The 15,593-nt window shown below is 36.5% G+C and overlaps 1 protein-coding gene across 11 annotated transcripts in view; it reads left to right on the forward strand.

Annotated features, from left to right (window-relative positions):
* Positions 1-15,593, forward strand: part of dock3 (dedicator of cytokinesis 3) — a 149,299-nt gene that overhangs the window by 93,870 nt on the left and 39,836 nt on the right. For all 11 annotated transcript variants that reach the window (XR_006247623.1, XM_043222472.1, XM_043222473.1 and 8 more), the window contains 5 exons: positions 4,364-4,445; positions 4,532-4,592; positions 5,249-5,396; positions 10,620-10,708; positions 11,737-11,862. Coding sequence is in view for 10 of the 11 variants with exons in the window: in XM_043222472.1 (XP_043078407.1) it covers positions 4,364-4,445; positions 4,532-4,592; positions 5,249-5,396; positions 10,620-10,708; positions 11,737-11,862 (506 nt within the window). In the remaining variant the exon portion in view is untranslated. The remainder of the gene's footprint in view (positions 1-4,363; positions 4,446-4,531; positions 4,593-5,248; positions 5,397-10,619; positions 10,709-11,736; positions 11,863-15,593) is intronic.

Below are 15,593 nucleotides of genomic sequence, written 5' to 3' on the forward strand. Positions count from 1 at the left end.
CTCTCTCTCTCTCTCTCTCTCTCTCTCTCTCTCTCTCTCTCTCTCTCTCTCTCTCTCTCTCTCTCTCTCTCTCTCTCTGTCTCTCTCTCTCTCTCTGTCTCTGTCTCTCTCTGTCTCTCTCTCTCTCTCTCTCTATGTCTCTCTCTCTCTCTCTCTCTCTCTCTCTCTCTCTCTGTCTCTGTCTCTCTCTGTCTCTCTCTCTCTGTCTCTCTCTCTCTGTCTCTCTCTCTCTCTCTCTCTCTCTCTCTCTCTCTCTCTCTCTCTCTCTCTCTCTCTCTCTCTCTCTCTCTCTCTCTCTCTCTCTCTCTCTCTCTCTCTCTCTCTCTCTCTCTCTCTCTCTCTCTCTCTCTCTGTCTCTCTCTGTCTCTCTCTCTCTGTCTCTCTCTGTCTCTCTCTCTCTCTCTCTCTCTCTCTCTCTATGTCTCTCTCTCTCTCTCTCTCTCCACCCACTCCTCACACTTTTGACAGGCTGGTAATGGTGCATCTTCCTCCCTCTCAAAAGCTGTCTGTCTCTGGAGTGGGCCACAGGTTCGCTCCAAAATTATATCACGCCTGGTCAAGTCTGAAAAGAGAGTTGCAGGATTGAAGTTGGTTCGATGTAGTCTGTAGTCTGTAATGGCACATATTCCTCATTGCCTTTAAAGATGCTGTGCAGCATATCTGTCCTAAATATTTAGTTTCACACTTTCTCTGTTCCTCTGTTTTTTTCCCATTCGTCTGTCACTTGCTTCTGCAGTCACACACACACACACACACACACACACACACACACACACACACACACACACACACACACACACACACACACACACACACACACTGTAAGCATCTGCACCGCCGGCTGCTGTCTGTCTCTGATACTCTGCTGAGAGCTGCATCCACACCAGCGCTGTAAAAACAATAACTGTCTTCAATTAATATTAATAATCATCATCATCGTGATAATGTTGTTGGTGATGATGGTGGTGCTTATTATTGATGTTATTAACAAAAAGGATCAATGTGATTTATTTATTTATTTATTTATTATTAAGGCAATCAATTTTTTGCATTTGTTGTTATTAACTACTACTACTACTTTTTTATTTATTTATTTATTTTTTTGTGCAGCTTATAATTTTAACAAGTAATTTGCAAGTAATTTAATAGATGAAAACGCAACAGTTTATTTTCTTACATTCAGTTAATTCAATTAAATGCATTTGGACGACGGTCAGTTACAGGCTACTCAGCGTCAAAACCTCAGTCGTCCAAACGACGCTGGAACGCTGGAAGTTTTCGTCGCTGTCAAAAGCTGTCAGTCAGCGTGAATCTGCCGTCATGTTCTTCAGTGATCGATTAAAATGCATGACAGCTGCTTTAGTCTCTATTCAAACACAGAGGAATCATCCAGCTTTGAAGGTGCCTTTAATATTTGAACTTGTTAATTGCATTTAGCCACAGATTCCCGGCAGTTCATTTCTTGTGCAGAAACCCTTGACTGTTGAAACTTAAATCGGCTCTCTGAACATGTTTCTTTATGATCTAAAGATCATACATCAACCCAAAGCCTATCGGCCTTTACACACTCCAGACGTTAAGTATGTTATTACCATGAGCTAGCGAGTGCTTCACAATAGGATCTGAACAATCGGCGAGTGCTTTGAATGGGAATAATAGCGCGGCTGATGCTGGAGGAGTTTAATGAATACCTGTCAGCGTCTCCTCCGGGAAAGAGGCTTGCTGCTTTCCAGCCACGTGATTGGTTGTTCTGGATCGAGGCGTTCCTTCTGGAAGGATACACTTGATGAGCTGATGAGTCTGGAGGACATGTGAAGCATGTGTAACACGTTCATCTGTTGCATCACCCCATATTCCATATACAGCTGATCAGTTTTGCATGTGTGTGTGTGTGTGTGTGTGTATGTATAAACACACGTGTATAATGCTAGTCAAGTCGGTCAGTCAGTTAGTCAGTTCAGTTAGTTAGTCAGTTAAGTCAGTCAGTCAGGTAGTCAGTCAGTTAGTCAATTTAGTCAGTCGGTTAGTTAGTCTGTCAGTTAATTTAGTCAGTCAGGTTGTCAGTAAGTCAGTCAGTTAATTTAGTCAATAAGTCAGTCAGTTAGTCAGTTAGCTGGTCAATAAGTCATTTAGTCAATTTAGTCAGTTAGTCAGTTAAGTCAGGTAGTCAGTTAGTTAGTCAGTTAGTCAATTCAGTCGGTTAATTCAGTTAGTTAGCTAGTCAGTCAGTTAGTCAATTTAGTCAGTTAAGTCAGTCGGTCAGTCAGTCAAGCCAATCATTCAGGTAGTCAGTTAGTTATTTAGTTAGTCAGTCAGTCAATTTAGTCAATAAGTCAGTCAGTTAGTCAGTTAGTTGGTCAGTAAGTCATTTAGTCAATTTAGTCGGTTAGTCAGTTAAGTCAGGTAGTCAGTAAGTCAGTCAGTTAGTTAGTCAGTTAGTCAATTCAGTCGGTTAATTCAGTTAGTTAGCTAGTCAGTCAGTTAGTCGATTTAGTCAGTTAAGTCAGTCGGTCAGTCAGTCAAGCCAATCAGTCAGGTAGTCAGTCAGTTATTTAGTTAGTCAGTCAGTCAATTTAGTCAATAAGTCAGTTAGTTAACTAGTCAGTTAGTCAGCCAAGTCAGTCAGTTAGTCAGTCGAGTCAGTTAGTCAATTCAGTCGGTTAGTCAGTCAAGTTGGTCAGTCAGGTAGTCAGTCAGTTAGTTAGTTAGTTGGCCATATAGTCAGTTCAGCCAATAAGTCAGTCAGTTAGTTAGTTAACTAGTCAGGTAGTCAGTAAGTCAGTCACTTAGTCAGTTAGTCAATTCAGTTGGTTAGTCAGAAAATCTTTATATATATTTTTATATTTTTTATATTTTTATATATAGATTTTTTTTTTTTTCTTTTTATGTAAAACAAAAAAAACATATTTATTAAATCTGTCATATTTGCAGTACGAATTAGCGAATTAATACAATCTTTTGTATTGTTTTTTATTGTAAAAATAGTTCTAAAATAAAATAAATAAGATAAAGTTTGTAAATTGTAACGGGCATCTGGCTAGACTCCTGCCTTGATTTGATGCAGTTTTCTCCATCAGTAATCCCAGTGTGTAAACTTCACATCGCCTCTCTCAGCAGCATGAGAAACAAAACGGTTATTCAAATGTTGTATAAATTATAGATGGAAAGCAAGCGACGCATCAACAGAGTCGGAGTGATTTCACACGCTCGCTGACTGGACCTTGAAATCATGAATTAATAGAACGTTTCAGTGAGAAAGTCATCAGGACCTCACTTCTTTACACTGCACTTTCAGTGTTCACTGTGTGGAACATTTGGGCGAAAACGATATTTAATGTAGAGGGGGTGATTCTGTAATTGTTTGCTCACGGTATTTTATTGGAGAATGGAGAAGCCATTTTGAACACACACACACACACACACTCTGTTTCCTGTGATCTGATTACAGCACAGTCAATCCACTGGAAACAGAGAGACATGAAGGGCTTTATTAATATTCTCGGTGAATTCCCACGACTTCCCTGTATGAGGCCTGGAATAATTCAAGAAGGTCTAGTGTGTCGTTTCCTAGACTGAGACTCATGACCAGCTTTATTAAACATTATCAGTTACTGTATTGACTCTAAAATAACACTAAAGTAATGTAATATAAATAAATGGATGTCTCTGGGATAATTGTAAAAACATTTTAAAGAACCTTTTTAAAAGGTACAATATTAAAATTATTAAATTAATTAAAATTTAAACATCAAACGTATTAAAATTTATATGTCTGGACTTTTTATTATTTCAAGAAAAGCATCGCATTTTATATTTATAAACATTAACAATTTTAAAAATGACATTTATTAATATTTAGCAGCATATTAGCAATAAAATGTACATATTTTATATATGGTTAAACAGCATTTCTGGAATTAATTATATTCAGTTCAGAATAACTTTTGCCAAATTAAAGGTGATTAATTATTTTGTCAGATCAAATTATTGTGATTTATATAATATATATATATATATATATATATATATATATATATATATATATATATATATATATATATATATATATATATATATATATATATATATATATATATATATATATATATATATATATATATATATATATTTTTAACATTTTTGACTTCATAAATTGATAATTAATTTAGTTGCATAAAAATTCAGAAAACATTTTCTGACACTCTGGACAGAAATCACACACTTGTCCACTTAAGATAACATTGTTCATTTTAAAAGTAAGATCTGGGTCTGAAGCAAGAACAGTCACTTCTAGCTGTATTTTCTCGTCCAAAGGGTGTTCTTTCTCACGCGAGCTCAAACTCTTTCTTCCGTCTTCTTCCAGCGAGAAGTTTATGGTGAGACTCAACAAAAACGGTGGGCCAAAAAACCCGGAGAAAGTGGACCGTCTCTGCGCCCTCTTCACGGTGAGACCAGCAGCTGACTAAAACATACAGGACTTCATAGGAAAGTGGATCAGAGACACTTAGCAGCTTCTCTTGTTTCCTCACAGGACTTGAGCAACAAGGACATGAAGAGAGACCTGTACATCGTGTCCCAGGTCATCAGGACGGGTCAGTCTCATTTCTGCCTCTTCTTCTGTCCATTTCCTTCATTTGAAGCCAAACGTGGCCACAAGGCATTGCATTCCTGCCAGCAACTGCATCTCCAGAGCTCTTACATAAGAGACGGGAGACTGGGAATCAATCAAAACCATTCCACTCGGAAGTGGAAATAGAAACGTTCACCTCATTTGTAGCTTTTCCGTTGTCGTTCCATATTACTGTAAAAAGAAATGCTATATTATTACACATTGTGAGCATTTGAAACTTGTTACTGAACAAATCATTTATAATTGATTGATAATTCAAATGTTCTTAGTGCAATTAACAGCAGAGCTCATGCCTGAATCATCTTCTAAATCATACAGTTTCTATTTGTTGTCTCTTCATAAAATCTAAAATAAATATGCATTATATAAATAAGCCATCACTAACAAGTAAAGAAAATAAAATGAGTATAGTCTAATATTATTTTCAGATATTTATCTAATATAGTCTGACATTTCTCTAGCAAATAACGAGATGTGAACGCTGAAGACCTGCCCGAGGCAGATGAAATTCTTGGTATTTTGTTCCCGATGTTTTAATGACATCTTCATTCAGCTGAAGATACGCTGTGCCGTTGGAGGTGTAGTCATGACCGTGAGCTTCAATGCTTGTTTGTTCAGGGAGGATGCTGTTAAACGACTCGAAGAAAGGCCCCCCTCACGTCCAGTACCGGAGACCGTACGGATGCGCGGTGCTGGCCATGAGCGACGTCCTTCAGACCATCTCTGAACTCAAAGAGGAGAAAGACTTCGTGCTCAAAGTTTACACGTGAGTCCCTTCTCTGCACTTTAGAGCCAATTATCTGTTTGATTTGTCAATTAAATCCAACAGAAAGACGGTGGAACTAAGTTTATTATGAGCTACTTTAAACGGCGAGAGACGAAACACTTGAGCGTTGATGGATAAGAACCACTCAGGGATAAATTATCAGGCAGAACTTGAGAGTTATTGTGACCTCCGTCATTTGAGTTTCGCAAAAATTGGAGTGAATTATGCATTTTGCGGACCAGACGTCCTCACGTTTTCTCAGACGCATATTTGACGTTCTGTTTTGATAAATGAAGATTTTCGTGTCAAAACCGCTCCGTTCCGAACCCTACCGTGCTGCCTAACTAGCATTTTAAGCATAGCGTGTATCCTATGCGCTTAAAGCAATCCCAGAATGCATAGCGGCAAAAAATCATCACTAATTGTGAACAGTTCGAGAAAAAAGGTTGTAAAATAGTTAGGTTATAGATTTCTATGCTAAATGTGTAATAATAAGCATACAGTTGCATAGCAACATGCTAACATTTCAGTTAGTATGCTTTTACATTTTATAGTTCAACTAATATTCATTTTATATGTTGTGTGTTATTGCAGGCATTCTAAGTCAGCCACTGATTTATGTATTTTATATATCATTAAATATTCATATGGGCTGTGTGATGTTATGCTTACTAAAGTGCTGTTAGCATAGCAACATGCTAACTTCACATTTTATCAGAACTATTTATAAACATTCTAATTCAGTTTCGTTTCAGTTAGTATGCTTTTATGCTTAATTTCGCCAATTTTTGTAGCTTTATTTTTACGCTATCTATAATATTGCGTTATTATCAACATTAGCAACATTCCACGTTCAAACTCTGTTGAAATTAAGTTTTTTATACGTTACCTTAGAAATTACAAAAACCGTAATTCCGTAAAAACCATGGTTACTGATTAAAGTTTTGCTACTTTAATTATGGTACTCATAGTAAAACTATACAAATATAAAATATACACTTTTACTACTTACTAAACTTACTAAAGTATTATTTTATTAGCATAACAACATGCTAACATTTAAACAACTGAACACAGTCACTCGTGAGTTTCCATTTTAGAAATTATGTGTATGCATGTAGTTCATATTTCAACCAGAATTAATTGTGTTGTTAATTGTGTTATTAGTGTAACAACAGTTTATATGCGCTATGTATTTTCATGTCTACTGGACTCTTGCGCTATTAGCATAGCAACATGCTAACGTCTAATACTTTTGTAATTAATCGTAGCCATTCAAATCCCTGACAAGCTAGCCGTCAATGTAGGCACTGCGCTAGGTTTTTGCTACATCCTTAGCTACATTAGCTGCAGCTGATAATTGTGTGCATGTTGTTTAGTTCAGAAAAGACGTCGTTGGCGCTCAGAAACCGGCACACGTGCTCCAGTCCTCCAGCTATCTCCATCACAGACTTTCATTACCTCAGTGTGCAGCCGTGCGGAGAGCCTCCTCTGTTTTATTGGCCGGGGAACTGACAGAACTGGTAAAAGAAAGAGAAATCAAGGAAAGGTGCATGTGTGGAGAAAGATGGGGAAAAGGGGCTGGAGTTCTTTGAAAACCCCAACAGTCCAGACGTGATATTAAGCCATCAGTGCTGAGAAACCAGGAGAAATGTTGAAGGATCTGTACGTCGCACTAGTGATAGTCCTCGTGATGGTGAACGAAGCCGTGGCTTTATGTGTACATCGTATGTGAGAGGGCTTTGGAATCAGATGATATTCAGACTACTTTCAAAAATAAAAGAAGTTATTAAGTAAATGGGTTTATAGAAAGACATCCTAGGCTGCATTTAATCAAGCACACTAAAATAATACAGCGCTATTATGAAATATTATTACAATTTAAAATAAATGTGTTCTCTTTTAATACATTTTAAAATGCAGTTTATTCCTATGATGATCGCTAAGTTTTTATTAGTATAAATATTGTTGTTGTTGTTATTATTCATTTATACTAATGTTTTACTAAATTATGAATAATGCATAACATTTAGACGTTTAGCAGATGCTTTTTCCAAATGATAATAATAATAATAATAATAATAATAATAATAATAATAATAATAATAATAATAATAATAATAATAATAATAATAATAATACTTCTTATTATGTATAATTTTGGTTCACTATTAATAATACTTACTACTAAAATGTTTGATTTATTTAAGTTCATTTATTTATTTACAAATTTATTAATTAATTAATTAATTTAAATTAAATAATTACATATTTAATTTATTAACAGTTATAATATAAATGTTTAAACAAATATTTAATTACGTTATTATATATCTCAAGTGGTTATATTCATAAACTAAATATATAGATAATATTGGTCACCTGTTTTTTTGAATGAGCAAATTAAATAAATAATAATTAAATATACAGTTAGTATTTTACAGTTGTATTTTTAAATATACAGTTTGCCATTGTAAATATGTATTAATTAATTATGTATATATTTATTTATTATTTGTTTAATTATTTGGTTATTTAAATAATTGCATATTTGGTTGCATAATAATAAAAGTTTACATTACATAACTGCTTATAATATGCTCATACATACATACACGTGCATTTGATGTGTATTTAAAATACAGTTGTATTTGTTTAAACCCGTATTCATTAGAACAGTTTCAGCCAGTACAACATGCACCGTTATTCTGTACAGTAGTACGTAAGACCTAAAAATACGAGCAAGACGTCGTGACTCAGAGTCACAGTTCTGTCAACCGGCATGAATCTCTCTCACACTCGCCCCGGGTCAGGCTTTCTGTGGAGCCCTCAAGGCTCTCCTGTTCTTTGGGCTTAAGCGAGCAGATCAGTATCTTTGAGGTTGTACGACGGGGGGGAAAAAATGCTGATAAATTGTTCAAAACGTATATAAAAATGCACGTTTGTGCCGTACATGCACTGGCATGTGCATTCGGCTGCGCTCGTTTCCAGGGACATTTGGGAACACGACGCCGCTAACGGACCAGACCGACAGCTGAGCCGATCGGATTTGCAGCAGATATTTCTTGGTGTTCTGGAATGTAGCACTTCTCGTCAAACAGCCTGTGTTGGTGCGATGGCGCTGTGACCCTGCGAGCGACAGACCAGAACCACCCTCGACGCCCTCGGAGCCGGTCGCCAAGACAGCCGACCAGATGGACTCCGTGGGAGTTCCCACAAAGCATCTGCCCGCTGAGCCACCACAAACACTAGCGTTAGCATGGCGCGGAGGTCCCTTTTCAGCTGCCGCGACGGGTTTAGTCACTTCTGGATCAGGCATTAACGACATCACTTCCCCTCAGGCCAGAAAGCTGCTGTTCTCGAACCTCCAACAGCTAGCCCACAGCGATTTAGCAGCTACTGATGCCGGGATGCAGCATATGTCTCCGTTCTCTCTCCTGAGAGCGGCCCACAAGCAGTGGAGCCTCGTGATTTGCTTCATCGTGATGGCTCTCAACTCTTGGCTGTACTTGACTGCGTGTTTTTTTCGCTCACCATTATATCGCTCAATCGAGAAGCGGCGCGTGGAAGCGGTAACGCAGCTGTGCCGCTTGGGGTTAATTGTCTTCATTACAGGTTATTCTACACTCAGCGTCAAAGATAGAAACGGACACTGAACACAACCTAAAACCTTTTAGCGCATAGATTTTTCGTACAAAATGTTTCGCTGATTGCTCATATATCTCAACTTCTCAATATTATTGCTAATGAAAAAGACAGTTTTATAAGTGACTAAAGGATTTATTTATTTGTTTTAAGAAATAAACTTTATATAACTTCTTGATATAAGTGATTAAACACTTAGATTGCACATTTCATTCATTCACTCACTCATGTATTCATTTACTCATCCATTAATTTATTCACTCACTCACTCCTCATTTATGTATTCATTCATTCATTCATTCAATCACTCACATATTCATTAATTTTTTCCTTTATTCACCCACTCATTTATTCATTCACTCACTCACTCACTCATTCTCTCCATTCATTCATTCATTAACTTGATAATTTATACAATCGCTCATTCATTCGTTATTTTTTTATTATACCAATAATTATTTTTAGCATGTTTTTATCAATATCAATATAATAATATGCAGATATAAAATGGCAATTTTGTGGCAAATTTCATTAATTTATTTTCCTCTATTCACCCACTCACTCAATCACACAGTCACATATTCATTCATTCACTCACTAACTCACTCAATAATTGACTCATTCATTCACTTATTCACATATTAATTCACTCGGTCATATTCATTCATTCACTCACTCATTCATTCACTCGGTCACATATTCATTCATTCACTCAATAATTGACTCATTCACATATTAATTCACTCGGTCATATTGATTCACTCACTGATTCATTCACACGGTCACATATTCATTCATTCATTCACTCACTCACTCACTCATTCTCTCTCCATTCATCCATTCATTCATTAATTCATTAACTTGATCATTTATACAATTGCTCATTTATTCATTTTTTATATTATACTAATAATTATTTTTATCACGTTTTTTCAATATAATAATATGCAGATATAAAATGGCAAGTAAATAAATAAATAAATAAACCAATGAATAAATGCCACATAAGATAGATAAAGGGAACAAGAATTTTTTCTTTATGTACACAATTAAAAAAAGACAATATCTGTAATATCTAATAAATGACTAGATGATCAAATACCGTATGCTTGTGTCATATTACACTGTTCTGGTTTGTAAAGACAACTTTTCACCATCCATTGAATAAATCCTGTTTTATACAACTGAAGTGCAAACAGTGTTGTGTGTTGACTCTAATGCTGTTTAAACACTCCTTCAAAACTCTTATTACTTTCCAACATTTTGAGAGGGATCATTATGCAGTCGTGTCACACAACAGTATCACTGGGTATTGTGGCAAATGAATAATTCTCTTTGACTGGATGAAAGCCCAGCTTTTACTTTAAGTCTTGGCACACTGGTAAGCGTACTGCGATGCCCCCTTAGGACAAGACCTTTTACTGAGTTACATACACTGTATACTGACAAATTACATTTGTGACTGCGAGCATACGGGGATCGTTTGAATACTGATGCAGCGATTCCACCTGCTTCATCGGCACAACAACATACTGTCCTTGCTGTAATCATTCGTCCTCGTTCTTCTCTCGTTCACAGGTGTAATAATGAAAACGAGTGGTACCAGATTCACGAGAACATTATCCGCAAGTCCAGCACCAAATACACCGCCCCCAGCACTAACTACGGTAAGTGCACTCACGAAATGGCCGTATACTTGATTGAAGTGTTATCATCAGATGAGGAACATTTAGCTTCCCTGAAACTGAACAGTCCTTCCAAAAGGTCTGTCCATTATCCTGTTTTGCTGTGACTGTATGTGTTTGTCTGGTTCTTCTTAACATCTGCACAGTTCTGCTTCAGTAAAGTCATGTACAAAAACAGTTATTAGTATATCACATTGTCCAGAATTTTCATATCGTCAGTGTTTTCATGCAACATAATTGCGTTGACTTTTACAGAATGCTAATGCGTTTTTACCTTGTTGTCATGCGGTTGCTATGTTGTTGCTACAGTAGGCGGAGCTATAGGTGCTTGGTTACTGGCCTGCAGCATTATAGGGTGGTCATGTTAGTAAGAGAAGAGTTGCGTACAAAAAATATAGAGTTTAGTAGTAATTTCAAACCAAGCAGCATTACGTTGAACATCTGAGAATTGATGAAAGGGTCCAAAGTAATATTGAAAATCTAGATCAGATCCCAGAAAACCCTTCAAATGAGCTGCATCAGCAAACTCTGCTTTCAGTGGATAATGAATATGTTAGAGGTGTGTCTTGAGGTATCGTTCAGTAGTAATTAGTATGTTAGCTGTTCTAATTGGGAGTTTATTCCACCATCGAGGGGAAGGCCTAGAAATATTTCTGGACCTGGATGAAGCCACTGGGAACTGACGAGAGCCAGGCAATCAGAATGACTGATTGCGGCAGGCGGGCCGGTGTGTGCGATTTAATGAAGGATTGAAGGTAGCGGGGAGCCAGGTCATTAGCGGCATTGTAGACCCAAAACAATGTCTTGATTGAATTGGATTGTAGCAGTTACTGGCAGCCAACATAGACACCTGAACAAAATCGTAACGGAGATGCAATCTCTCTGGTACTTTCTTAGAATCAAAGGCCCATTTTGCTAAATAAATGCTAACGTAATCACAAGGATAATTATAGTGGTTGTCAAGATGAAGTCGTCTCACATTTCCCCGAACTCTTCTTCTTCTTGCGCAGGTCTAATCATCTCCCTGCAGCTGTTGAGGGGCGACATGGAGCAGGTGCGCAGGGAAAACCCCATGATATTCAACCGCGGCGTGGCCATCACGCGCAAACTGGGCTTCCCTGATGTGATCATGCCAGGTAAGACTCGTGAAGGTCACGGATGAACTTTAAGATTCGTTCAGAACAGATGTGGAGAGATTTTATACTTATAATCTGAAAGCAGACAGCTGCCGCGAGTTAAAATACAGTATACAGTTATTCACAGTGCACCATATGGTGGTGCATTATCGGTTATTGGCTGGTATTAGAGTTTATTATTAGATATATTAGCTGATTTCGGTTATTTAGTTTTGTATGGTCGGGTTTTTTGCATCTAGATCCATTTAATGTTCATTTCAATTTAGTCTTTGAATGTACTAATTATTTTATAACTTTGTTAAAGGTAATCTGTAACAAATCTCAAAACGAATATCAATTTTTCATACTGTAGATGTTGTTGTGATGTCTAAATTGACCTGCAGCATTTAAATGAATGAATAAAACTTAGATGTTTTAATGTTAATATTTACAATACAGTAATAATTATTCATACACAATGCACAATATGTCGGGACCATATCGGTTATCGGGCCGATATTAGAAATGTATGATTGTTGGCCAATATCATATGCTCTATGCCTATTTCATTTATTTTTACATCTAGATCTTATTTGACCATTGCCTAATATTGACTAATGTAATAACTTAATCATAATGTGTAATCTTTAGTCACAATAGATGTACAGTATGTTGGTACTAGGGCTGTCAAACGATTAATCGTGATTAATCACATCCAATATGGATGGAGGTTTTTTTTTTACTTAATATATGTGTACTGTGCATATTTATTATGTATAATTACATATACACATGTTTATATTTTAAAGATATTTACATGTATATATTCATATTGGTACATTTTTATATGTAAATCTATTTCATATATAAACATGAAATATTTTCTTAAATATATAAATGCATGTGTTTGCATTCATATATATATATATATATAACTTTTAATACTGGTCATATATTGGTTATCATGCATAACATAAAAAAAAAAAAAAAAAAATATCGGCTTAACATATCGGCCAGAAATATTTATATTGCCACTCTTTTCAACTAAAATAATAAAGTGTGACCCATTCTGCAAAAGAAATGACTGAAAGACAATAATAAATGTTACTAAAGTGTACTTTTATCCAAACTAAGAACCTTTTGCTCCCTTAAAGTTTTTTCCTCACTACCTAGAAACCTCATAAAACCATCCTTCCATCACGAGTGGAGGTCAAAGCGGCGCATGAGCCCTGAAGCGAATCTTGTGAAAGGGCCTTTAGCGCGACTAATAATCGCACGTAACAGCACATAATCGCCCTCGTTGCCTTTTAACTGGGTAGAATCAAGCTTATATAAATGAATATGACCCACATTTTGACAGACTGCACCGGCTCTCTGCTCCGAAGCCCAGAGGGCCTGTAAAACCAGCTGGACTCCTGCCACGTCAAAGTTGAGTTAAGAAATCCCTTCCCTGTGATTCAGAGCGAGCCTGGGGGCTTCTCAAAGTTGCTCTCTTAATAAAATCATGTCACTGCGCGTTCCTTCAAAACTCTGAGTCATTGGATGGACCTCCGGCTCTCGAGTCTATTCCCCAACACTCTTCAGCATGAAAACCATGTCGCCACGTACGATATCTCTTCTCTTCATCCATAAACTGGCACATCCGTCTAGCAGTCCCAGATGTCCTTCAGTAGCAGGTGGACTGGGAGATCTTCCATCTTCTTCTGGTGATCCCTCTCATTTGTCTTTGAGTTAACGCCTCCTTGTTCTTCTGAAGGGCTCGATGATTGGGTTATCATTCACGGATCGATCAACTTGAGGTAGTTCGATTATAATCACAGACAAGGCTGTGCTCTTTAAATTCAACGCCAATAAGTCGATAGGCCTCTGAGAGCCACGGTTCCTCGGGCTTCTGAGGTACGTATTTTTCTGAAAGAGGCTTAGATGGTATTGAACTGCGATGTCTGGGGAAAAACCCTTGTAATCTTATTTCAAATTGCCGCATTGACTTTACTTTCTGAAAAGATCAAACGGGTCAGGTCTCTAAAGCATAGTCCCAGCGTTGGGATGCGTGCATTAAAAAAAAACACAATATCTGTCCGTCAAACGAAATGAAGTCTTGGCGCCAGCAATTAGACGGAATATTGAACTGTTAGCATTATGAAATGTTAACGACACTTGCTTTGCCACAAGCTTTGAGAATTATTCATTCCCGTGACATTTTCAATAAGCCCGAGACGAGTTTGTTGAACAAAACCTCAGAATTATTTGTACATTTCTTTTCTGGTGTCAGTGTCGTGACGGGTTGATATTGCATCATCCATTTCAGCTTTCCTTACTTTCTTTCTAATGTCTTTCTTCAACAGCCTTGGTTCTGGAAGTGTTTTTCACACTCACTTTTTTTCAGAAAATAACCAAAATAACTATGACTTTGATTTAAAGCTAAATAGTTTTAGTAACTGTGGCATTTATTTCAATTAGTTTTTAGTTTAGTTGTTATCTTTTTTATCATTATTTATTTCAGAATGTATATATGTATATATATATATATATATATATATATATATATATATATAGAGAGAGAGAGAGAGAGAGAGAGAGAGTTTTAATATTATGATTTTCTCAGTTTTTCAAGATTTTTAATTCAATTTATTTTATTTCAACTTTAATAATACCTATATTGTAAGTGATGTAAGATAAGTGTATTATAATTTTTTTTTTTTATTTATTATTATTATTTTTTGAATAGTTTTGGTTTTAAATAAGAGCACAATGCTATTGAAACATGTTCAGATTGATTGTGTGATATTTTGTTTTCTTGTTATTCTGCGTTTTCTTGTCCTCTTTATAAGCATAACAAAACATAATGCGAGCACATGCAGATACATAAACCGTAGTCTCTCCCTCCAGCTACCGCCGGTAGGCCGTCTTTTCCTCTTTCCAGCTGGGAATGCACCAGGATTGTTTCTTTTTGGAAGGAATTTGTGCCTGAATAGAGAGCTTTATGTGGATTTCATTCAGCGAGAGAGCTCTGAAGCAGCGAGAGAGGTGTCTAGCGCCGTAGCCGTTACCCGTTACAGGCCTGCTGCTGCCAGATAACATTTTTATCAGGATGCCGTCAGCCCATAGACAAACACACAAAGCTTGATTCCGACCCGCCGTTTCTGAAAGCCAGTTGTGATCGCATTTGCTTTCTTTTTTAGATTTTCTTCTTGGTAGCGTCTGTGTCGTGGGATGTTGAAAGCTAGCTTACTTTCTGATATTAAGCAGCGTAGTCAATATCGATTCTAATAATAATAATAATAATAATAATACTGGTATTGTTTAGTAATTAGAAGCATTTTAACATCGTATTCAAATACTTTAATACAATAAATTAACTGAGTTATAAGAATCATTTACTAACTCTAAATAATGGTCAAACATTGAAACGAAAAACATTTCTGTAACTATTTGAAGCTGATTTAGTAGAGAATTAGTCAAGACACTTAACAACCTACCCATCAGTTCTTTACTGTTTTATCTGGAGAAGTATACTGAAGTTGAAAAAAAGGCAAATTTCACAGGTATTTTCATTTCAAAAATAAATTTGTCACATGCTTTTATTGTATTCCAGGGATATCTTAGCATCTGTGAGGCTGTCACGTTCTCCGGTCTTTTGTTGTTGTTTCTGTCGTGTGTCCTGCCCTTTTAGTTCGTGTTAATGGTATCATCGTCGTCAGCTGTGTCGTGTTCATTTAGTTAATTACCCTGTGTACTTAAGTCCTGTGCTT

This window comes from Puntigrus tetrazona, chromosome 22 (assembly GCF_018831695.1).
Source record: "Puntigrus tetrazona isolate hp1 chromosome 22, ASM1883169v1, whole genome shotgun sequence".
Lineage (NCBI taxonomy): Eukaryota > Metazoa > Chordata > Actinopteri > Cypriniformes > Cyprinidae > Puntigrus > Puntigrus tetrazona.